General features: G+C 35.8%; 3 protein-coding genes across 10 annotated transcripts; 2 read left to right on the forward strand and 1 right to left on the reverse strand.

Moving 5' to 3' along the window:
* Nucleotides 1-342: 342 nt before the first annotated feature.
* LOC137723207 (uncharacterized) lies at nt 343-2,841 on the reverse strand. 2 transcript variants are annotated; one of them, XM_088694041.1, is made up of 4 exons: nt 2,640-2,841; nt 2,389-2,541; nt 1,209-1,285; nt 343-696 (listed from the first exon to the last, which is right to left on the reverse strand). In XM_088694041.1, the coding sequence occupies exons 1-4, from the start codon at nt 2,824-2,826 to the stop codon at nt 643-645; spliced, it is 471 nt and encodes a 156-aa protein (XP_088550167.1). In that variant the 5' UTR covers nt 2,827-2,841; the 3' UTR covers nt 343-642. The 2 variants fall into 2 exon arrangements, 1 of the variants encoding a protein (XP_088550167.1); XR_011066868.2 differs by lacking the exon at nt 1,209-1,285 and having other exon boundaries at nt 2,640-2,833.
* A 10,874-nt stretch (nt 2,842-13,715) lies between these two features.
* Nucleotides 13,716-19,868, forward strand: LOC137724491 (uncharacterized). 4 transcript variants are annotated; one of them, XM_068463231.2, is made up of 22 exons: nt 13,716-14,070; nt 14,223-14,389; nt 14,800-14,879; nt 15,324-15,410; nt 15,519-15,569; nt 15,659-15,776; nt 15,866-15,922; nt 16,007-16,071; nt 16,160-16,243; nt 16,377-16,427; nt 16,533-16,595; nt 16,683-16,729; nt 16,845-16,914; nt 17,007-17,069; nt 17,226-17,315; nt 17,402-17,440; nt 17,519-17,746; nt 17,827-17,912; nt 18,136-18,184; nt 18,266-18,346; nt 18,442-18,535; nt 19,183-19,868. In XM_068463231.2, exons 2-22 carry the CDS (start codon nt 14,272-14,274, stop codon nt 19,491-19,493), a joined length of 1,932 nt encoding a protein of 643 aa, XP_068319332.1. In that variant the 5' UTR covers nt 13,716-14,070; nt 14,223-14,271; the 3' UTR covers nt 19,494-19,868. The 4 variants fall into 4 exon arrangements, with proteins under 4 accessions (XP_068319332.1, XP_068319333.1, XP_088550169.1 ...); XM_068463232.2 differs by having other exon boundaries at nt 13,796-14,088; XM_088694042.1 differs by lacking the exon at nt 13,716-14,070 and having other exon boundaries at nt 14,146-14,389.
* A 449-nt stretch (nt 19,869-20,317) lies between these two features.
* LOC137726556 (uncharacterized) lies at nt 20,318-25,309 on the forward strand. 4 transcript variants are annotated; one of them, XM_068465489.2, is made up of 8 exons: nt 20,318-20,799; nt 20,893-20,945; nt 21,068-21,127; nt 21,233-21,310; nt 22,394-22,523; nt 22,735-22,787; nt 23,712-23,897; nt 24,879-25,309. In XM_068465489.2, the coding sequence occupies exons 1-8, from the start codon at nt 20,481-20,483 to the stop codon at nt 25,026-25,028; spliced, it is 1,029 nt and encodes a 342-aa protein (XP_068321590.2). In that variant the 5' UTR covers nt 20,318-20,480; the 3' UTR covers nt 25,029-25,309. The 4 variants fall into 4 exon arrangements, with proteins under 4 accessions (XP_068321590.2, XP_088550170.1, XP_088550171.1 ...); XM_088694044.1 differs by having other exon boundaries at nt 20,398-20,799; nt 21,041-21,127; nt 21,230-21,310; XM_088694045.1 differs by having other exon boundaries at nt 20,398-20,799; nt 21,041-21,127.
* Nucleotides 25,310-25,925: the final 616 nt, after the last annotated feature.

Genomic DNA, 25,925 nt, shown 5'->3' on the forward strand with positions numbered 1-25,925 from the left:
CGGTGGATAGAAATTCTAATAGCCCTCAAGAAAAAACAAATAATAGGCAAATAGTCCTCACTGGCTCCAACCATTTGTCCGCCACTGCTAACGAGAACAAGTCAAATGCTCAAATGGTTGGTGCCAGTGAAAGTGATTCTCCTTGATGCCTTTCTACAAACAAATTATCGCAATTTTCACTACTAGAATTTTGGCCCTTTTCATTGGTGTCTATTATAAAGAATGGGCACTGATATTGGTGGCAAACCCCAATTACTACCAACAGCCACTAAATAGAAGTCCATGTCCTATATAGAAGTCTCTATTGCTACAATCACCACCAATTAGATAATGGTGGCACAATGAATAATTACACCTTTGAAATATTATATAATTTTTATACATCGGTGTTCATATTGTAATATTTTTTTTTTAAAGGGCCCATTAATCTGGGCACCCATACAGTTAATAGACTACACAAAATTGCATGTTTGCTGTAGTCTTCCATAACTAATCACATATTAAAAAAAATCAGGTCTAAAACCAATGAACTATACTAAAAAATATGAAACTATCCGTCAAAGTATGAAACAGACACCAAATTTGAAGGAAATTGCCACGTAAAAGACTTCACATTTTCTTGAACACCTCCAAACATGTTTTTTAAGAGTGACATGCTCTTGGTAATGCTTGAGCCTCAGTAATTGCTATCTCTACCTGCAAACACATAAGCACATGGATCAAATGACTAAAATATACACAAAAGTATGCCTTTACAGTTTTATTGTTTCCTACAACCTGCATAAAAAGCATATACTTGCACGTACAACTCTCTAACTTTCCACACGAAAAATTGAGGTGGCAAGTAGATCAAATTTTCAGCAGATAAATTTATGAGTCTCAACATTTCACAAGCGATATACTTGCAAGTAGATAAATTTTCGATCAAAGGATATGGTTATCAATTATGACATCATAAAAACATTCTAAAGGTAAGACTCACTGTTTTGAACTAGTGGCTTGATGTTATCAATTTACATCAAAGTGAACCATTTATCTAATTTTTGGGTCTTAATATATATATATATATATATTACAAATTCAACATCAACACAAGCACCATCAAATTTCAATTTGTTTTCATTTCTTTTTATTCCTTTTTGTTCAACCCAATCAACTTCCTTGAGAAATAAAACAAAAGGTAAAGAGAGAAAGAGAGAGTTCCCAACCTGGCTCAACTTTGCCTTTGGAAACCAGGCACTAAAAATAGAGATGGACTTGGTGAATATAGATAGACTTGGTGGCTCTGAAAACAAGTAATAAGATAAATTTGTTAAGTAATTTTATCATGGTCAGGTTTTTTTTTGCTTCACAAGCTATACAATAAGGACAAAACAATCGTCCCACCAACTGGTCCTCATATTGCCCACCTAATCTCTACTAATTTCTTCTAATTAATAAAACACTCATTGTCAACCAAAATCTTATAAAATTACCACTTTAATCCTTTAATTAAAACATAATATGAATAAGAAATATGGGGTAGAAATGTAATTTCACACAAACAAATTTTGTTTTTTTTTTTTTTTAAAACCTCATCTACATGTGATGTTAAAATACATCCATCATTAAAAAAAAAAAAAAAAAAAAAAAAAAGAAAGAAAGAAGAAAACCTCTCACTCCCCCCACGTTCTCTCTCTCCCTCTCTCCACTTCATTTTCTAAAAAAATACGCTCATACACACAAAATGTGTAGCCAAATGCTAGTATCATATATAATATCCTTACCCAACAAAAAAGAGTAAGGAAAAAAATATACAGCAACTAAAATTACAGATAAGAGTTAAACACTAGGGTCACTTAAGCAAAAAGTATGTGCAATAAAAAAATTGAAAATTAAAAAGGAATTTTACCTTCAGCCACAAACCTGTGCAATTCTCTTATCCCTCAAATGCACAACAATGAAAGAAGAGAAACTAAGAACGCTAAATAAATTTAAAGAGGAAATTACTTAAAGAGGTAATGTATAAATCAACAAAAACAAAACCCAGCGGGAAATAATAAGATAACCGTTCTTGAATTTTAACCTGACAAATTCATGGCATTATTAGGCAGCCACAAATTTTCTGTTTTGACAGCCATTGTTTTCAATGGTCTTTATCACCTGGATTCAAGACGACACACAATCTAATAAAGCTGACACCTTCATATAAGTTAAATTTATCAAACTCAAATACCAAATTGTAGAAAAATTAATCGAAATCCAATTGAACAGAGACAAAACCCAACTCAATAACCAAGAGAACAAAACCCAATTAGCAAAATCTCATATTCAAACCTAGAAATCACCAAATCAGACAAAACCGAGAAAACACAATTGAACACAGGCAAACCCCATGAGGAAAATCACCTGAGTTGCAGACTCCGAGAGCCAGAAGTGGCGGAGAGATTACAAGTTTAGGCGAGTCGGCAGGGTCGAGGTATGAAGATCGACAATACGTACGAGTTTGGGCTCGATGGGCGAGGTCATTGACGTGTGCGGAGCAGAGGGCAATAAAGGGACCTATAACCGGAGATTTTGAATTGAAACCGATTGAAATTTCTTAAATTGAAAGGGAAAAAAAATCAATCGAGAAAAAAATTCATAAAATTGAAAGGGACCTGAAATTGAAAACATGTTGTCCTCGGCAAACGAGCTGACGAGTGAACCGTCCACGTCTGAGACGTCAATGAGGAGAGGTCGTGGATCTCCAGGTCGACCTAAGGATAAAGAAATCCAATAAGGACGTTGAGAATGTAGATCCCTAAGCCATACGACACGTAGTGTTAGAATTCCTCTATTCCACATCGGTCAGAAGGCTTGAGAACAAACCCTTTAAATAGAATTATCTTACTCTAACTAACATCGATACCTTTTGTATTAAAACTCCATACCTAATAGATTGAGCAGGTGGCTAAGTAGGGACAATATCAGTGTTGTTTGAGTGAACTCATGGCCCGCCTACCTGAAATTTAAGATGGTATCAGAACTTGGAAAAGCCTTAGCTCGGTAGGCTCTCTATCTCAATCCGAGGAACTGAACTAGAACTCAGGAAGAAGCTAGCCTTAAATCCGCTTTTGATAGTCTACTTCTCTTTTTGGCTCCATGTGGTTGCCGATGTGTGGAACTTTACATGTGACCGATAAAATGGGGTCTCACGTACGAGGAAGTGTTAGAATTGGCCCATAGCCTGTCTACCTGAAATTTAAGACGTAAAAGCGAGGACCCAAGAAAGCTTTACCATCAAAAAGGTAAGGAAGCTAGGGGGAGGAGGAGAGGGGTTGAGTGCAAGAAGGAGAGAGAGATAGAGAGAACGGCTGGTTAAAAATTAGGGTTGAAGTAAATTTTGTTGTTGTCGCGTTCTAGAGAGAGCGAAGAGTGGGAGATAAGATCGGCAAATGCCATGGTTATTTTGGGTTGTCGGCGGTGAGAGAGGAGATAAATCTGGAAGAAGTAGAGAAAGAATAAGTGGGAGTGAATTGAGATCAAATAGAAAGGAATTTTTAGAGTTGTGGAGTTGGGGTTGCTGTGATGAGTTGACATTGTAAAAATAAGGGGTTCATCCAAAAGCCTTCGCTCCTATTCAATAAAATCTCTTTTGAGCTTCTCGTAATCTCGATCTCGACGACCATCGATGTCGAGTTCAAACTCTGTAACAATTAATGTACGCGGTCTTCCTTCTGGTCATGTGGTTGCCGATGTGTGGAACTTCACATGTGACCGATAAAATGGGGTCTCACGTACGAGGAAGTGTTAGAATTGGCCCATAGCCTGTCTACCTGAAATTTAAGATGTAAAAGCGAGGACCCAAGAAAGCTTTACCATCGAAAAGGTAAGGAAGCTAGGGAAAGGAGAAGAGGGGTTTAGTGCAAGAAGGAGAGAGAGATAGAGAGAACGGCTGGTTAAAAATTAGGGTTGAGGTAAATTTTGTTGTTGTCGCGTTCTAGAGAGAGCGAAGAGTGGGAGATTAGATCGGCAAATGCCATGGTTGTTTTGGGTTGTCGGTGGTGAGAGAGGAGATAAATCTGGAAGAAGCAGAGAAAGAATAAGTGGCAGTGAATTGAGTGAAATATGAATATCAGCGGATGTTGAAAATATCTTTTAGGGTTTGATAACTTTGTGTTTTATATGGATGTGAAAATATATGTGGAATAATACTATTAAATAAATATAAAACTATTTTTGACAAAAAAAAAAATGGAAAGCAAAACTGAATCCTAAGTTAAAAAACAAAACAATATGACTTTGGTGTCAAAATTTTTACAGTTGACACTAATGAATAGTGTTGAAAAGGTTTAAGGCACTAAATTTAAACGATAGTGACACATACATTTACAAAGCCACTAATAGAGAAGAGTAAACTGTCGATTTACCCTATGAACTTTCATCTAACTTTCGATTTCCCTCCTAAACTTTTCTATTGGAAAATTAAGGACTCAAACTAATTTCTTTTAGCCGATTTGCCCCCTACCTTTAGTTTTTCATATGGTTCATCCATATTTCTGTTAAGTAAGGTTATGTGCACAACATGTGAGTGTAGTTAAGTCATTTCACTCTTAAAAATGATTAAAAAACTGAAAATAAATAATAAAAAAAACAAAACTTTCCCTCTATTTGTTCACATTAATTCCTATCCTCAAATTTATTTTTCCCTCTCATTCCTATGCATGAGAAATGACATATGGTGTTATTGTCTTCATAAGTAGCTAAGTTAGTCTTTTTCTTGAAGCATCTACTACCATTTTTATTTTCTCTAACAAATTAATAATTTGATAAATGCTCATGGTGTTACTGTCTCCAAAACAGTGCATTAATATAAGAAACATGTTCATAATACTCATAAAAAATGCTCAAGATAATTACATAATTTTCATAATGTCATAATAATCTCAATACAATTCCACAAAATGATCCTTAAGAAGTTGGAAAACGTAAGAGATTTTACCATCCATAAGGTATATAACTTAGCTACATTTGTAGTACATGCTTCAAGAAAAAGATTAACTTAGCTACTTATGAAGATAATAACACCATATGTCATTTCTCATGCATAAGAATGAGAGGGAAAAATAAAATTGAGGATGGGAATTAGTAGGAAAAAATAGAGGGAATTTTTTTTTTTTATATTTATTTTCAGTTTTTTAATCATTTTTAAGAGTGAAGTGACTTAACTATACTCACATGTTATGCACATGATTTCACTTAACAGAAATATGATGGAATATATGAAAAACTAACGGTAGGGGGCAAATCTGCTAAAAAAATTAGTTTGAGTCCTTAATTTTCCAATAGAAAAGTTTAGGGAGGAAATCAAAAGTTAGGTGAAAGTTTAGAGGGTAAATCAATAGTTTACTCAATAGAGAATAGTATCCTCAAATCGGTGTCCTATAGCACATTTTCTAGTAGTGTTTGGCCGGCAAGACAGGTGATGGTTTTTATGTTGTGCATATGGAGGCCAATGGAGGCCTCCCAAGGAGGAGATGAAGTTGGTCACGTATTAATTTCAACGCTGACGTGGTCACATGTAAATCTCAGGTGTTCAGTTTTTCATGGGTCCAACCATAAAGTATCATATACACGTACCTACCCAAAAGGATATATAACTTTCACAATTCAACCCACGTTGAGTATAAATGGTTTATAATGAAGGATAAGCTTCGTCAGCACCACGTGTCCCTATTTATTATGCCATATAAAGAAAATATTTACATAAAACCGTTACACTAGCACATACCGTCTTGTGTTCGTCAAACAAGTTTACACATGTTTTAATTTATTAACACAAAACATTATATTAGTATACTCATGTAGTATGTTACCAACCTTTAAGGATGTTAGTTATGGTTAAGAAATATAAAACCCTAAACTGGTGTAGCATTATTTCATTTATTTGTTCCGACATTTATTGGGCTATATATAAAGTTTATTCCTTTCTGGAATAAACCCTGATTGATATGAAGTTTCATTATAAAATTAATTGACAATATAGAAAGTAGTTCAGTTTACTTATATGTCTATTCAAGGTCCATTCCATATCATTGTGAGATTCATTCGTAACACACCCCTCACATGTGACGAATTTTCAAGGTAACACGTGGACAACATATTGGGATGACGTGGAGCTAGCAGTGTGGCTGTCAGGTTTCACGTGACACAACTTACTATGATACTATGAAGGAATTAAGTTGAGGTTCTACCACAAAACCAATTGGCAATATAGAGAGTAGTCCAACTTACTTATAAACCTATGCAAGATCACTTCTTCTATTAATGTATGTAGGATTCATTCTCAACGAATTCTGATAAGTCTTGAAAAATACGGTCGAACATCCGGCTTCCCTAAAAAAATAAACAACTCGGAACAAACATCTGCATGCATAAGTCCGAAGTAATAAAGATATCTTTCAGTACGTGGCCCCGAGTCTCTTGTTGTTTGGCCTGCATGCATTCCAGTTGGGGGTTTTGGAGCAAGTGAGGAAACAATAACCGTTTGTATTTCTTCTTATATTTTTTTTTTCATTGTTTGATACGGTTCCTCTTTGATTTTATTTGATTTTATTTTTTATTGGATTTTAGTAAACCGTTGAGAAAAAAAAAGAAAAAAAAGGGAAAGACATTCCTCTAGCATTACATGTCGTTCATTGTGTATTGTATATAAGTTAGAATTTTTCTCAATCTCAACCATTGTTTAAACAAGATGGTTAAGATTGAATCCAAAACTACCATAATTTCAATCAATTAATATTTGTACATATGAATGATGGCATTGATTAATGAACTAAAAAACTATAACTCGCATACACGTAGCTCGCTGTGATTAAAAAAAGACATTTCACATACGCAGAAGTGCGGGCAAAGAGGTTATTTAATATATCTGCATGCATGCAAACATACGCCAGCTTCAACCCCACTGGCTCTGCCTCCTTGTACACCGCCGGCCTTGGCTCCCACAGCCTTTTCTCTATGGCCCTCCCCTTCTGCTCAGGTCAGGTCAGGTCACCCCCTCAATCCTAATTCCCCATTTACTCTCTTTTCTTATTAATTATTTAATTTGCGTATCAATGTTGTGGATATATATGCAACTTAGTCACTTTAATGGTCGTATTCCCTAGTGTGTATATTCCGAAACTTATTGGACAAGTAGCGTCCACAAGTTTAACGCGTGATAAATAAGTTCTAAGATGATTGACATAAGATGAATGATGCAGGTGAATCTATAAAATTATGACTAAAATCTTCCATTAACATTAAGCACTCTAAGTTGCGTGAGTAATGATTAGCTTTGATATATGAAAGTTGTTTTCATCTGGTTGTCAATGGTTGCAAGTTGGAGTCACATGGACGTGAAGACGATATAAATTTGTGAAGAGTAATGGATACCAATCGTGAACGCATGGTCTCTCATTATGGTGGTATACAGCTTTGTTGTCTAACTTGTCTTATCTCGTTATAAAAATATCGTTTAAGTATCTTATTTTGTGTAAATAAATAAATAAGAGTAATGCTTACATCTCAATGAATGCTAATTCGAAAAAGAAGAATTTGAACTATGAGGTGAGTATGGTAAATACTTGATACCAGTAAGCTTACAAAACCTGACCATAGACGATTTATTTTAAATTCTGATTTGTACATATATTTGAGTAGTTTACTGACGTTCTTTCAAAACAAACTAACAAGGGAAAAAAAGAAAAACAACAAAATAAACCATGAACAAAAGGTGCTTAGGCATACTTTTATGAACAGTGCATATGATTTGGAGGTATTGATGTAGTTATGTATGAGGAAAAATAATTAAAATTATAGCTTAATTCATTTGTATTAGAGAGCGTGGACTTCTTGTTCAATAGTTGGGTGCACTAACTAGGCGTGGGTTGTTTGCTTCAATAGTTTCATGTGATCATTTCTAATCTCCTTTTATGGCATGCTAATTATCTTATACAAGTGAGTTTATTAGTACAACAATCATAAGTTTAGTGCCTTAAGGAACAATTATTTTGACTTTTTGCTGCAATCACGACATGTATTTAGAAGTGCGACAAGAAGTTATCCTAAAATCTGAATATATATACCTTAAAAAAATGAGAGCGGTACATTGGTTCATTGGCCGTTGGACGTTGGTTAGTAATTGGCAGGTAGTTTTCTTGGGATACAAGGATGCTTGTTTGATCTTCTCTTTCCTTTTTGGACTGCTATTTTATCCTTTTGAGTTTTCCACAAAGTTCTTTTTATCCTTTAAGAATTTTGATCCCATTTCTTGTTCTTTGTTTTTCTCTATTTTATTCATCTTTTTAGCACTTTCGGAAAGTGGGTTTGGATCAAAACCATTAACTCGATCAATGTGAATGCATGCGAATATCCTTTTCTTCCATGCTCAACTCACATATATTTTTCTTTTAATTACCCATCTAAATAAACAAGCATTTTCTTAACTTTTTTTCCCTTGTGAAGGGAGATCAATTAAATTTCGTCACAAGATTATCAAAATAAAGAAAATAAGGTGGATCCCTTGTTGTCATATGATAGATCTATTGCATTGGAGATAGCTTAGGGCTTACGTGGTGGGGTTACATTCTAAAGGAATTAGCAAGTGGGTGGTCGGGACATTTATTCATACTTACTGTACTTGAAAAAAAAATATAAAAAGGAAAAGGAATAGCTCTCCTTTTAACAAATTATATTTCGATATAAATTGATTTGGGGTCAGTTTGCAGTGGGTTAATTATATTTTGTTTCTTAATCTTGTTATCAAATTGCGGAAGATACATGATTAAGGGAAATATTCTTTCTCCTCAAAGATTGACTTTGATGTTGCAAAAATGAAGCCTTATTGGAACTAAAAAGCAAAAAAATATGGAAGTAACACCTCTCGTGGCTAAAGGCTAAAAGCAATATCACCGCCATCCAATTTTCTGCCACCTCTTTATATCTTATTTGCATCCTTTTTGTAACATCAGAGTCAAGCATGGCAAACTGGTCAACTTCAGATCATAATAGATAGAAAGATACTATATTTAAACACTAGTGTTGCGTAGTATATATCTGACATTTTATATTATCATACATGATTGATTATGAAATTTTAGAAATCATGTACAAAATTAAGTCGAGAGCCTTTAAAAGGCAGGGTTAGCTATAAGATTTTAAGAGTCGTGTGCAAAACTGTGAAAGGTTTTGAAATTTTGTGCATTAGGCAAGATTTGAACCCATAGTTCATGCAACAATCCGGAAGCGCTAGACCATTTGCGTCGGGCGCTCAATATGTGAAGAATGTGCAGATATGGATATAAATATCATACATACATGTGAAACAGAAAATTAGAGGCCATGTGTGATGCCACTACCCACACACCTTCATAGATGGCCCAGTTATCACTTTATGCAAAGGGATTTTTATTTTTTCAAAAGAAAAGGGATTAGATGTGGAACTCATTTCACATCGAACTTCAACGATCTGAACTATTTTGTAAGTCTCAATTCATATATCATCTTCGCAAAAATTTAATTCAATCCAAAATTATTTGCTTATTTAAATATCAAGATAAAATTTTATTATTTCTTATACAACAAAATATTCGTTAGTTTCTTTGAACCTAATTAGATGTCTTAAACATTTCCGATTTGGCTAATATTTTGCAAAAATGATCCATCAAGTGCAACTTGAAAAATAGACGATACAGTTCGTTAAAGTTTGATTTAATATGGACCTCATAACTAATCCTTATTTTTATAAAAAAAATAAAAATCCATTCTCTTAAAAGATTTCCTTACTTTTGAGATTGCCCTCACCACTCGATAACTTCTGAATAACTAACCATCCACGATCCTAACACAACCAAAACAAAAATCCATTTCCGCCGGAACCTTTTTGTCTTGTTCAACTGTTAGTACATAGCATCAGCATATTTGTTTCTGACAAAAGAAAATAAGTTGAGGCCTCTCCCAGAAGCCAAATTACCAAAGACAAACGAAAAAGGGAAACCTAATACAGGTGATAACAATTATCTATTATCTATAAAATATATATACACGCAATCTATGTCATAAGGATAAGGTAGCTTCAGAGGTAGTAAAACTATATTATCCTTTTGTAACTAAGATTACGTCTTCTCTTGTACCTAAATATTTGTTATATGTCAACGGTATTGTACTATATGTTAGACATTTTGAGTAGAAATTTCATTGTTTTATATTGGTCACTATTAAAAAGTTCTCTCACTTTATAAGGTTTTATCCCGTATAAAAAATGATTGGAGTGATGGACCATAAAGAATAAAATTAAGCTCAACCTTAATATTGGACTTTTGAGTGCACAAATTAATTGATAATTAATAGATCATTAATATTAATATATAATTAATTATCAAAAGATGGGCCTTGGAGCTCTTGGGCTCGGGTTCTAATAATTAAATTATTTAATTAATTAATTATTTTTTATATCAACAGACTCATCTTTTCAGATGAAGTGATGAAAGAACGCTAGATAGAGCAAAGCACCCATTTGAGAAGATGTCTCCCAACAAACGCATCACATTCTCATATCTGTTGCGAATAGGCATAAACCTATTATATATACATCCATATGCATGACATTTAGAACAACAAAAAAATAAAATTCTTCTTCTACAATCCCAAAATTCTTACTGAGAGAACCACAAATAAATTCGCCATAAGTCAAGTTTTCCGGTGCTGGAATTCTGACTTAAATCGTTGAATCATGGTGAAGTAGACGTCTATAGAACTACAAGCACTGAGTAGGGACGAAATTTCTGTTTCAAGGACATTGTGGTACGCAAGCCTCAATCTTCAATTTGTATGTTTAATATTATTTCGTTTTGTTCATACTTTGTTAAATTATTTATTCACATTTATTATTTATTAGCATATATAAATTTATCATTGATTGTTGATATTTATCCAACACTATACACATAATAGACCTTTGATATGGTGAAGTGGGAATTAGTTAGGTTTAATTTGTAAGAACATCGGATATAGGTATTAGGTTTTGGTTTTTCTATTTAGGGAAGAGAATTAGGCCTCGTTTGATAAAGCAATTAAAAAATGTTTAGTAAAAATAAAATATCTTGTTTATTTTAAAAATAATGGTCTCTAAACAGCAATTTTTAAAAGCATCATGCAAGTTGTTTCGAAAAGTTGCTTTAATAGAAAGTAGAGTTGAACATTTAATGAATATTTTCAATTCTTGTAATAACCTCATTAGTTTTAAAAGTGACATTATTTAACCTTCTACACTCATTTTATCCCTTGAAGAACAAAGTGACCGCCACCACTTGCCACTACAAACACTAACCTTACACCACCACTGTCATTACCACCATAACCATGACCGCCACCACCGCCATTACAACCGCCACAACCACCATTGTCACAACTATTGTTGCAACCATCATTGCCACCATTGTCACCATCACCACCATAACTAGTCGCCACCACAACCGCCACTACCATCACTGTTGTTGCATCTACCCCCATTGTTAACTCTACACCTCAACCATCACACCCCACTATTGGTGTCACATCCCGGCCCGGGGGGGGACCATTTCTCGGGCCCACTCCACCACCGTAGCACGATATTGTCCGCATTGGGCTTACCATTCCCTCACGGTTTTGTTTTTGGGAACTCACGAGCAACTTCCCAGTGGGTCACCCATCATGGGATTGCTCTCGCGCACTACTCGCTTAACTTCGGAGTTCCTACGGAACCCGAAGCCAGTGAGCTCCCAAAAGGCATCGTGCTAGGTAGGGATGAGAATATACATATAAGAATCACTCCCCTGGGCAATGTGGGATGTCACAAACCACCCCCTTAGGGGCCCGACGTACTCGTCGGCACACCACGGCCAGGGTTAGGCTCTGATACCAAATTGTCACATCCCAGCCCGGGGGGGGGACCACTTCCCGGGCTCACTCCACCACCGTAGCACGATATTGTTTGCTTTGGGCTTACCATTCCCTCACGGTTTTGTTTTTGGGAACTCACGAGCAACTTCCCAGTGGGTCACCCATCATGGGATTGCTCTCGCGCACTACTCGCTTAACTTCGGAGTTCCTATGGAACCCGAAGCCAGTGAGCTCCCAAAAGGGCTCGTGCTAGGTAGGGATGAGAATATACATATAAGGATCACTCCCCTGAGCGATGTGGGATGTCACAATTGGCACCACCAAAATACTGCCACTTTTGTCGTTGCTATCACAACTGCCACCACTACCACCCTCGCTACCACTGTCATCACCACCACCTAACTACCATGTCCACTTTTGTCGTTATGTACAATTATATCACTTTTATATTGAAATTTACCAAACGGTTTTACATTACTTTTCATACTCACAACATTTAAAAATACAGTTTATCAAAGCTCAACTGCTTTCTTTGACAACTGATTATTCTTAAAGCACAACATAACATTTTTTTTTTGTATAAAAACACAACAATCCCAAACTGGATCTTAGTTAGGTCTAATTTGTACGTATATCGAATATGGTTAAGAGGTTGTTGTTTTTCTTTATTTGGGGGAGATAGAAGAAGAATAAAATGCATATATTACGATCATAGAGAATTTTAATCACAATTTTATATTAAATACAATTATATCACTTGCACATGAGATGATAAATAAATATGGAACAAAAATGTGTTCTCCCTATCATTCTTCTTTAAAGAAAATAAACGCCTCATCTAGTACTTGTGGTGGGTGTGCGACTGTGCGTTTATACATATGTATATGTATATATAACATTATTTGAAGGTAGATGGGGGAGAATACCATTGAGATTATTTGGTCATGTAAATATGCATATATTTGGTAACAATCTGCGGAGGTTGCAAGTTGGAAGGTTGAGTGCGACATATACAAGTGGAAAGTAGTGGTTATAAAAAGAGGATATGTTTATTAATTATAGGGATTGTATTGCCCTCAAATTTGTTCTAGTTGGCAGAAAAGTTATACATTTTTGTCGGGCCGGATGAAAGTGTATTCCCAAAAATTGTTTGAAGACCTTCTATATATGTTAAATTTGTTAAAGTTAACAAAAAATCATGCAGCATAAAATGCAAAATTGGTCAACTTTTACTAAATTATCCATTACCGACCAGTTTTCTAATTTATCTTAATCTCTTATAAAATACAATTAATTTGGAGTAATGGTATTCATATCATATTTTTGTACCATATTTTTATATTATATTAAATGACATTTGATGTGGATAGTCACATCATTTGAATTAATCAGATTTTTAAATTGGGAATTTTAACAAAAAAAACATATGGTACTGTTCATTTTAACGAAAAATCACATTTTTACACTAAAAAGTCAATCACTTAAAGTTTTCAAACCCTTTTCATTAGTTTTCCTTTTTAAATTTAGTTCATTATTTAATAAAATAATAATTAAAAAAAACTAGTTAATTAAATGATAATTGTGGTATACAAGAAGAAGTCTTTCTTCTTCATTTCCTTGGGTTTTACAAATTTTTCAAATGATATGGCTGTCTACATCTGATGACACCTAAGACGGAATAAAAATATGGTACAAAAATATAGTATGAATAACATTATTCATTAATTTGACAAGAATAAGGAGATTAGTGGTCGTGATTTTATATTATAGTTCACGTACAAGTTATTGGTGGGATGGGGTATACCTCGGCTGCTCAGCTGCAGCAGCTGTAACGTGAAAAAAAAATTGATAAAATGGAAGAGCATAAACTTAGCCCTTTTTTTAGAGGGGAAAATGAAAAATGGTTTTCTTTGTCTATAAAAGGCAGTCATATGCCTAACCAATTCCTCACTGCATTAACTACCACATTATTCTCTTCTCTCTCATTTTCTCTGTCTATTGCTGTTAAGAAGCTGATGGTTTTTCCTTGCTTGGGATTTTGTATGATATAACACATCCTCTTTACACTTCTGTGTTGGATTAAGGAGAGAGAGAGAGAGAAATCAGATAACGTTTCAAAGTCACCAAGAAACAACTGTAGAAGTCAAGAAAGTAAAGATTTAGTAAACGCTACTGTGCTGGTGGCTGGTGGGTTTCTGTTACAAAGTAAAAAATTCATAGCAAAATAAATAAATCCAGCCTTTTCTTTTTCTTCTTCTTCTTCTTCATTTTGTTTACAGAATCAATGCTGGAGACTAAAATGCTTATTGGGGCTGATGGGATTTGTTTGATTTGCGTAGGAATAATTACACAGAAAAAGTTGGTGGTTTGAAAGACGGAGAAGAAGAAATGAAGTATATTTTGGTGACAGGGGGAGTAGTAAGTGGACTTGGGAAAGGAGTGACTGCTAGCAGTATTGGCCTTCTTCTCAAAGCTTGTGGACTTCGAGTCACTTCCATTAAAATTGGTCTCTTTCTCTTCTTCTCTTCTTCTCTTCTTCTTCTTGTTTTTGTTCTTTTCGTTTTTGTTTCCTTTTATTTATTATTGTTATGTTGCTAATCTCTGCCGTTTTAAACCTTTTGAGGCAACCCATTATGCCGGTTTTGTTGGAAAGCTCATCCACTTTTTCCATTTTTTTTTTAAGGAAAAAAAAAAAAAAATAGATGCATCAGATTTAGCTTTTTCTGCTAAACATTCTTATTCTTTTTTTTTTAATAGCTGTATGAAAGATTTTAAATTTCAATTAGTGTAACTTTAGGAAAAGAAACCTGAATGCCTGCAATTCTCTTATCAATTTTCATATGGATTTGCATCTCTTTTGTGGGAATTTATTTCTCTATTTTCTGATCATGATTTCTCTGTTCTTTTGTAATTCAGATCCTTACCTAAACACCGATGCTGGAACTGTGTCCCCAATTGAGCATGGTGAAGTGTTTGTGTTGGATGATGGTGGTGAGGTACAGAAACTCACTCTCCTGCCCCCTTCTAGATACTTATTTCCCCTTCTTTTTAGGGACAGTTTGTGAGAGGAACTGTGATTTGTTAGAAGCTTTGGATCTTCCGAAGAAAAGTTGATGAATGTATTTTTGGATGGCAAAAGGCAGAAACCTTATTGTTTTTTAACTAAGGGATATATTGTATCTACTCTAATCCACAGAGAAGGGATTAATTCACGCTCTGGTACAAAGGGGTAGGCACACCAGTCCAACTGGCTTAACCCACGTTTGCATAAGCCGAAAACTTTATTAATGTGAAATATTTGTTGTTTATCAGTCTAATCTGAAATTTTGACTCGAAACTAATAAATTATAAATATGAAATTTGGACTCAACTGTCAAAATCTGAAACAATATTTGCTAATTTGTCGTTTTTTTTTTTTTTTTTTTTTTCAATGTTCACAGGTGGACTTGGACCTTGGAAACTATGAAAGATTTCTAGATATCAAGCTGACCCGCGATAATAATATTACTACTGGAAAGATTTACCAGGCAAGTGAATATGTATAGATATATATGTGTGGCTGTGTGTGTATATTATATTTATAATCTACATAATACCTACTAGTGCATATTCCAAAAATCTTTCTTGTGTCGCAGGAGGTTATTGACAAAGAGAGAAAGGGAGATTATCTGGGAAAAACTGTCCAGGTTTTTGCCTACCTCTAACTTTTGACTCCATAGTACTATATTTATTTAGTCCTTATGTTTCTCATATTTTTCCCCTTCTTTTTCTGCAGGTTGTTCCTCACATCACAGATGCAATCCAAGAGTGGATCGAGCGTGTAGCCAAAATTCCAGTCGATGGAGAGTCAGGTGCAGCAGATGTTTGTGTCATAGAATTGGGTGGAACTATAGGTATACATACATACGTACATATATATATATATATTTCACAACAATGTTCTTGATTTCTTTTAAATTACTAAAAACATTTATGGTTGCAGGTGATATTGAATCCATGCCTTTCATTGAGGCATTAGGACAGTTCTCATATCGCGTCGGTAAGCAAATTGTATTACATACTTCAGATGACACATTATGTAAATTCTTTCTGAAAACTTGGTTGAATTTTTTTTCCATTTCAGGTAGTAACAACTTTTGCTTGATTCATGTGAGCCTTGTGCCTGTTTTGAGTGTTGTTGGTGAGCAGGTAAAGCTTCTTATAACTCGGTAAATTTTTCTGTTATTGAGAACAAAAAAACTACTTTGCTCTAATGGATGTATCGAATCATGTTCAGAAAACAAAACCAACGCAGCACAGCGTTCGTGGACTGAGATGTCTGGGTTTGACACCACATATCATAGCTTGTCGCAGCACAATGGTCTCTCTCTCTCTCTATACATACACACACACACACACACACACACACACACACACACACACACACACAAACGCGCACATATGCTGCCCAATGTTTTCTTTGTCATGTTGCCTATAAGGTTCTAAATTTACAGGCATTAAAAGAGAACGTGAAGACTAAAGTCAGTCAATTCTGCCATGTACAGGTAAATGTTTGAAAAAATTTAGTTCAAGCATTTTACTTGAAATCTTGTCTGTCTGCTTTGTAAGATGCTTACTTTACTAAAACTCCAATGCTAAATATTTTGTAGAAAGAGAACATCATCACTCTCTACGACGTTCCCAACATCTGGCACATTCCATTACTTTTAAGAGTAAGTTGTTCTCCACAAATTCTGAAATGTATCGACTTTCTTAAATCATTTTGAATCTCTAATTATCACACGCTTCTGGTCAAATAGGATCAGAAAGCTCATGAAGCAATCTTCAAAGTGCTCAACCTTCAAGGGTTTGTCCAATGAACTCTTCTCTCTTTTTTCTTTTGCCATGTAATTTTGGGATGGAATCCTATTCATCAGTTGCCGTGGCGTTTTAGTTTTCAAACATTCATCCATAATGTGCAGATTAACAAAGGAACCTGAATTGGAAGAGTGGACTTCTAGGGCTGAAATTTGTGACAAGTTGCATGAGCCGGTAGGTTCCAAGACCCAAGCAATTCCTAATGTCATGCGTCTAGGTCTGTCTGTTGGTGGAAACTTGAAGTGCCAATGTCATTTGTGTAACAGGTTCGCATTTCCATGGTCGGAAAGTATACAAGCCTTGCAGATGCCTACCTCTCTGTACAAAAGGTGCACCTAGCTACCACTTAATTCTGTTAGCAAGTGTTAATTGTTTTGCTTTCATTTTGACACTCAAATTCTGAAATATTATGTATGATTGAGTTTATTAGATGGTTTGCAAATTGGTGATGGTGCTGGATGTAAAATCTGTACTACTTTCTGCAGGCTCTTTTGCACGCTTCTGTTGCTTGCGGCAAGAAACTTTTCGTGGATTGGGTTTCGGCTGAAGACCTTGAAGAAGCAACTTCAAAAGAGGTTATTATTATATATTATATTTATTCGTAAAATTTATGTACATTTTACCTTAGATAAAAACTTGACAGAAAATGTGCATATTGCAGAATCCTGATGCCTACAAAGCTGCATGGAAGTTATTGAAGGTTTGTACTGATGCTTAATAGCCTTCTTACGTTGTAGTTTCTTTCTTTGTTACCCTTCTGACTGGCGTTTTTCTTCAGGGTGCAGATGGTATTCTTGTTCCCGGAGGGTTCGGTGACAGAGGAGTGCAAGGCAAAATTCTTGCTGCAAAATACGCTCGGGAAAAGAGAATTCCTTTCCTTGGCATTTGTCTAGGAATGCAGGTTGCTGTGATTGAGTTTGCACGATCTGTTCTTGGTCTGAAAGATGCTCATAGTGCAGAATTTGATCCTGACACTAAAAATCCCTGTGTTATATTCATGCCTGAGGTCTGTATTTCTTGAATTTTTCAGCGAATGGACTTTTATCTTGTTTTTCCCATTATCTGATATCTGTGCCATGTAAGCAGGGCTCGAAAACACATATGGGAGGCACGATGCGTGTTGGATCCAGGAGAACATATTTTCAGTCTACAGACTGCAAATCAGCTAAACTGTGAGTACTAATTTGGAACGGAATACACGCATTTGATTTTCATAGATCACATCTGTTTGAATCTTCACTCGTACTTTTTCATGAGAATCAAAGTTTCTGAGGAAATTATTGATCTGCAAGGATCAATCAGTAACTTGATTTAATACACATAAAAATCAGAGGGTACCAGCATGCTGAATGAGATGCCTATATTGGCTAATCTGTGCAATTTCCGTTTTGTTAGATATGGAAACAAACGCTTCATTGATGAGAGACATCGGCACAGATATGAGGTACGTAACATCCCAATGCAAACAGTTGTATATTCTATGACACTAATTTTGTCAGGAGGACTGATTCTGTTGGATATTCAGGTTAATCCTGAAATGGTAGCACGCCTTGAAAATTCCGGCCTCTCTTTTACTGGCAAGGATGAAACTGGCCAACGCATGGAGGTATAAACTTTCATTCTGTCTTTTCAACTTTAGAATCAAATGGATTTGTATACTGCAGTGATTCTGAGGTAACAATTGGTATATCAAAATCACAGATTGTTGAGCTGCGTAATCATCCATATTTCATCGGTGTCCAGTTCCATCCTGAATTTAAATCGAGGCCTGGAAAACCTTCTGCTCTATTCTTAGGTACATGCCTCATTTATCCTTAAACTTGTAAACTCAGCTTTTTGTTTCAGTCATACGACGTTACATAAACTTGAGACTTGCACCACACATACTGCTAGTTTTTGGTTGAAAGTTTTGATCATCACTAACCTTCCAACCATTGGATCCAATCTCTACACTTGAGATTCTAAAAATAGCTAGAGACAAACAAAAACTGATTATTCATAGCAGTTGGTAACTTGGTACTCAACTTGAAATTAAGAGTGCTCAATATTGTTCCTCTAAAAATTAGGCCAAGCTTAATTATTATGCAATATAGTTCAATTGTTCCATTAAGACTCTATAGTTAGAGAGGCGCAAGATCATTTAAACCGCTATGAGACTTTAATTCCCCAATGTGGAATTCACACTCTCAACATAATAAGGTGAAAATTTCTGAAGTTGACCAGCCTGATCCAATTTACAGCTAAAAGTGTTGTAACATATTTGAGCTAGACGATGGTTCTTCAGGTTGTGTACCTCATTGCCGCAGTTTGATCATTCAAATCTTACTTTATGCCAATTTTGAGAACCCGAATTCAAAACTCTTCTCTACTCATGACGTGCATCAGATTGCAGAAGTAAAACAAAACCTTGTAAATAACCGTCAATTTTGTAATATCGTGCAGGGCTTATAGCAGCAGCATGTGGGCAGTTGGACAATCTCTTGCAGGGCTCCGAGAGCAAAAGAAACGTCCCAAATCTAGCTGCCAATGACATGTTATCCCAAAGGAATATTGTCCCAAATGGAGCAAGCAACGACATGTTGTCCCAAAGGACTTGTGTTCCAAATGGAGCAGGCAATCATATGTTCCAAGCAGCATGTGGGAGGAATGTCCCAAATGGAGCAGCAAAAGCATACCAAAACGGAGCTGTAACAAAGTTCACCAATCGAGCACAAGACGGTGCATACAGCATTTTCAATGGGATGCACTTGTGAAGGCAGTTGATGCCTCTATACAATATTAACTAGTAGGAAATAATCTTTTGTTTGTGGTGTGGTTTAGGGGACGATTATTATTATTATTGCTAATTAGCAGGGGTTTTAGGTGATACAATATGATAGGATTGGTTTGTACAGTCTTTTGATATATGGTTAGATATACAGCCATCCAAAGACACAAACGTTAGAAAGAATGGAGGAGAGAGCCGAGTCCTGTGGTGTTTTTTGAAAAGCAGGTTTCAGCTTGTCAAAGTCTATGTGCTGCACTCAGAATTGTGCAGGGGATTTGTTGTCCCTTCTTCACCCCCCATGCAGATCCCTACCCTTTGTTTTTGTCTTGATTTTAATGCAGTAATAACTATATATTATATATGTTTTGTCTCTATATGGTTAGATGTATTGCCCAAAGTAGCATTCCCATTGGCCACTACTTTCTCTGGATCATTGCATTTTGTAATCAAGCATGTTCATCTTTTGATAAATGACGGGTTTCATATCAGTGTTGAAGATAATATATCGATAACATGTTAGTGCGTTTTGTTATTAACATGTTATCAACAATCCGTGATTTAATAAAGAAGAAACATTATGTCCAAAAAAATGATTACTCATGGTCCGAACTCCAAAAAACAAAGTTCAGTGCAGATATTCAAATTACAATGGTGTTAAGTTTCTAAACTAAATGTTTTAAGTGCTCAAATCCAACTGCTCACCAACTTTGAGTAGTTCTGGGTTCGCTGAAATGTTCAGCAGACCAGCACCCGAACTAGAATCTAGTAATTCGGTAACACTCTGCCGAGCATCGAAAAATAAACTGAATTGAACGATGTTCGGTGGCACCCGGCCGAACAATTTCAAAACAAAAGTTCCGCAGGTGGCCCTGCAGTTTTCTGAGAGACCACATCCCTTAAAAATACCGAAAACCGACAAACGGATAAGAAACAGTGAAGTGACGCTGCTGGGGATGGAAGATTGAAAACAGCGATGGTTCTGCTAACTAATAGCCTGCTAGTCCTACGCGCCCAACAGCTCGGTCCGAGTCGAACTCACGCCCCTGCTACGAGTTATCTATACCATTCACATCCCTGTGGAGCAACATCCTCCGTTTCGCTTCGGTTGTGTCATGGGAACCGAAAAGTCAAGACACAAGCCTCCAATGCAGATAACCAAGCAGTGAAAGTGGAAGAGAAAAAGGAGGAGGAAGAAGAAGAATTTCAAGTTCTGACGGCCATGAAAAGCGGTTTCAACGACATTGTAATCGTCGACACTCCGAAATCGAGAATGCTGCTCCTCGATTCTTCTTGTATGTGTTTCTTTACATATTTTTCCTCAGTCCGATTGTTACCCATTATTTTGTTCTGCATTTAAATGTTGTTTTTGTTTTGGGTTCGTCCAGATGATGTGCATAGCATTGTTTACAAGGACCAGAAGTGGACTGCTTTCTACTGGGTATGTGTATTTCAATGTGTTTACGCACCCAAGTTCGGATCTTCCTTATGTAGTTTAGATTAGATTAGAGTATCGCTCTAATATGTGAAAGAAAGTCTTTGTGTTTGTATTGTATTGTGCAGGATGAGTTTGCTAGCTTGCCTGCTATTGTTCCGAAAGGTCCTATTGCCATCCTTGGCTTGGTAATTCATTTCATTTTGGACAAATGTTGAGCATCTTGTGAAAATCCTTTCGTATTGTAACTAGTGTTTTCCCAAGTACAAATGTTGCTGAATTGTTCACAGCAGGGTGGTGGAACAGCTGCTCATCTGATGCTCGACTTGTGGCCGTCATTGCAGCTTGAAGGTTGGGAGATTGATCAAATTGTGAGTGTTTGAAAAGCATTTGACTTGACTTCATAGGTTTGAACAATCTTTCGTAATTGCACTACTTGAACTCTACATATATAAGCGAAAGCTTTTTCATGACATTGAATTACTATCATGTGGTAACTTAAAGAGCACATTCAGACTATTGACCAAAGGATTCAAAATCGCTTTGTTTCAGTTTGAAGCATTATCTACGTAGACATCTCTAGTACTAAGCAGTTCTATGCGCTTCATCTTATTTCAATTCTGATGTAATTTGTTGGTGGCTGCAATTCTATTGCAGCAATGCCAAGATGCTCTACTTTTGGTCTAATATTCTCTTGTCTAGCATTACTAGTGCATTTATTGGTCATGGGAATTGTAACACGTGAATATGTCATGGGAATTTTCAAATCATATGCCACCGGATTGAAATCATGCTGATGGTGTGGGCCTGCTAGCACAGTGTTTCTCTCCATTGTCTAGGAGAGAACATGTAAAGCATCTCAATGTTTCCCTAACTGGGCTTGAAAATCTTATATTCGTGGAATACAGTGGCATCACTATCTAAGGTCATTGCCCTTAGCAGCACCTTTAAGAATAGTAATCCTAACAAGTTCTTTCTGGAAGAAATAGAAAAACCAAGTTTATGTGCTGAAAATTATTTAGCTGTGAGAAAATTTCTTTTGAAATTTATTAAGTTATGAACATGACTCTTATCTCAAATAGCTGAAAAATATGCTGAGCTACTGAAAAAGTCAAACGCACAAGGTTAACAACATTTAGATTAACAGTGTAAACATCACGGACAAGAAAAATATCACTAAACAGGCTACTTGGTCTGCAGTCCATTTCTTAAAAATGTTACCTTGAGAAGTTGTACTATCTCATCTGTTTGGCTCTCACGACTAAAGTCACTACGCTGCATTGTTTGCTGAATATGTACTTGGACATATGATTAAACTAATATACGGGATCCATCGTGGTTGTAATTTTCAGTTTTTTCATATGTTTAATCTTGGTAAATCATATTTGCTGATATATGCTATGATCTGTTAGTACGGTGAATGCTTCCTTACTCAAAATTTCAAATGTTTTTAGTTGATTGATAAAGCAAGAGAATATCTTGGACTGTCTGATCTTGAGAAGCATACTCAAGCTGGTGGTGTACTTAATGTTCATATTGGTGATGCCCTTTCTCCTTCAGTTAATATTCCTGGAGGATATGCTGGTGAGATCCTTGTCTACATGGCTCGTTGTATTACCTGGCTCACATTTTAAATTTCTTTGGATGTTGTGGACAGATTCGAGGGTTTGTTTTGTAATTTATGTACTCTTGTGCATACTTCCCGAGTACATATATTGTATATGCCTCATTTTTCGCAATTCCCTACAGTTCTGTCCCTACTGTATTGCTAACTTGTTCTTGCAGCAAATATCAGGCATTGTCATTGACTTGTTTTCTGATGGAAAAGTTTTGCCACAGTTGCAAGAGGTATGAAGAATGATATCTGACTTGTTACTTTTCCAACATTTGATACACTTCATCTCCAGAAGATCATCTTGTCATCAATCCCACTTTTTACACTTCGATATCTGGAAACATATAGAGAATGCTATCCCCTTGAACAACCTTATTCTGAGTTCCATTAGAAAGACCTAGAAGAAGTATTTTGAAGGGGTGTAGTGAAATTTCCATGAGAATTTATGCTTTATGCAGAGAATGCAGTTATTTAATCAAGGAATAACAGGAGGAGCAACGAAATAAGGAGAGAGAAACATGTATGGTATAGACTTAAAAAAGTCAACTTGAATGTGCAGAAGAAATCATCGAATGTCATTCAGAATACTGCTTTGACTTGGCCAGAGAAAACAGCCCTTGTAAACATGGATGTGAGAATGAAAAAGGAAGTCATAAAGGAAGGACCCATAGGGAAGTGATGTTAAATGTTGTTAAATGCAGGACCAATATTAGTTGAAAGCTCAGTTATAAGCAATCTAAGTTTTGAGATCAATTAATTGTAAGTTGTACAACAATCAACAGGCTCACGCACTTAAGGACGTTTTGCAGAAGTCTGGCTTTAGGGTTTAATACAGCTAATGAAGATTGAAACCAACAAAATGTCCAATTATTATGTATGCTCAAGTTACTTGTTAAGGTAGAAGCCTGGTAAGAAACAATCTGGATCTAAGAATTTGTACAACCTAGTAATTTCGCTAGGACTAGCTACTATGTACTTTCATACTTGCTAATTGTATTTTGGCTATCGCACAGCTTTCCTTTCTTCCAAAATAAGCTATGATGTATCCAACTGCCTATATGTCTTGATAATTTCGTTGTCCTCCATTATGACCACATCACACGTTACCTTGTGTTTTAAACTTTTAAGTTATGATTATATTGTATTTTATATGACAGGTTACAACTTGGTTGGAATTAAAGATTCAGCTGATGCCCTATGGCCGCCTAATGGTGAATTGTGGCGGCATAGATGAACCATCTGATGTCAGGGATGGAACAGCTCATCCAAAAAATATATCCACCGATGACAGTTGGCTGCCAAATTCTACTATCCAGGCATTATCTAAAGCATTCCCCGGACAAGTAGGGCTTTTTGGCTTGAAAATCTTTTGATTAAGTATTTCCAGCTTGCAACATCTAATTACTTATCAGGATTGCACTAATTTGTTTATTCTAATCATATTTACAAACCGAAGTTTAGATACTATTATAACAGATGAGAAAGATGAGCTATTTTTCTTGTTTATTGAAAAGTCCAAAAATATAATAGGCATGTTTTTTCTGTTCTGTGAAATTAGAATGGCTCAAATCCGAATGTATTAGTCTTGAATCACTTATCTTTCATAGTTTCCAAGGGTTATCTTCAATCATGGCTAGAGCTAACAAGTTAGGTGGTGCTCGTGCACCTGTATCCGTATTTGAGTTTGTGCATAAGCACAAAGCACAATGAACTTGTTGGTGTGTCGTGTTGATATAAATTATATGAATTATTGGGCTTGTGTTTTTCAGCTTAAATTTTGGGATCAAATTTCTTTGATTTTAGTCAACGGTTACTTAGCTTGGTAATGAAGCTTTGATTGTTTGTCTGATTAGTAATTATGTGCTTGAATCTCATGGTGGTTGGTCATTTCCTAAGTTTAAGGATTTAAGTTTTGAGTAACACTGAACTGAAACAATTACTTTCCACTGAACACCCCAAGTGTCCTCTGCTTTTACGATACCAAACTTGATACAGAGAAAACATGCAGTATATACACAATCTATACAAAGAAAATTCAACTTAATCTGCTCGTTGCTTTGAAATATGTTTTGAGTTTTTTTTGGGGTACCATCGCTTCTCCCTTGTACTGAATTCTGTAGTTAAAATGCTATGATAATTTTGGGCGCCAATTTGTTAGTCTTTAATTTGAGCTTCTTAGCTTTTCTGTGCATGCATTCTCCAAGTCTTACATGGATCTCATTGTCTTTGTTCATGCTCTGAGTAAATCAGATTTTTGTTTCATTTACTAGGTTAATGCCTCTTATATTGAAGAAAGCTCACAGTTTGATATATGAATAACACAGGTAAGCTGGAAGAAAATGCCGCAAACTTTTGGTGAAAATTATCTCGCACTGACGGGACCTTTGCCAGAACTGAATTCATGGTCTGCTGCAGTAACAGGTCCTTTGACAGACAGTGTGAAGCAATGGAGACCATGCGAACCTTTTTCTTGACGGAGTACTCTAGCTTTTGTTGTGAATGCGATCCATTAAACACCCACCCATCATGTTCTTGGAGATAACTACGGAGCATCCCCAAACATCGCATGATCACAAAGAATGCTGCATCAGCTGAGGTTTAATCCAACGAGTGAAGGTTGAAACAGCCTATACTAAGATGTATACATTACTTGTATCTTAAGCTTACAACCAACAACTTGGTCAGCTTTGCTCTAATGTATCAGTTTTTGCTACATGCATCCCAAATATATAAGATCAGATCAAGCGTTACCACCCTTTTTATGTTTCTGAATTTTGCACGGTATTTTTAGATTCTTGCAACATCATGGGAAACCCAAGGTACAGTAGATTCGTATGACCAAGAGAAAATCACGTTGCTCCTTTCTGTTTACTCATGCCCCTTTCCAATTTTTCATATGCAACCATACTTTGACTGCTTGTAGTTGCGGTACAGCTTTTTGTTTGACATTCAGATGTACCACATGACATGTAACCCTAATCCTTTTCTGAAGCAACAATATTCTAATTTAAGGGGCTTTGGCTAAGACAGATAAAATAGTAAGCGATAATAATTAGGTACCGAACTTATTATTCATGTAAGTCAAACCTAAAATTTCTGAATTACAAGTGAGAAAGAATTACCATATCAATAGACTGTAGTTTAGTGACAAGTATATTTTATTATGTTAAATCTCAGGACTTGTATCCAAATAGAAAAGTCAAATAGTAGACGTTTGATTTTGTGGTTTAATGGGACGAACACAAAACGCGCCATAAGAGTGTTCACTTTGCATGCATCTAGGTCGCCATGCAAATTAATAATTTAGAGCTGACCAGAGAGAGTGGAGTGGGTTAATGATTGTTGGAGTTGGAGCTACAATAAGAATCATG

The sequence above is a fragment of the Pyrus communis genome, chromosome 5, assembly GCF_041283825.1.
Source record: "Pyrus communis isolate YQ-2024b chromosome 5, ASM4128382v1, whole genome shotgun sequence".
Classification (NCBI taxonomy): Eukaryota; Viridiplantae; Streptophyta; class Magnoliopsida; order Rosales; family Rosaceae; genus Pyrus; species Pyrus communis.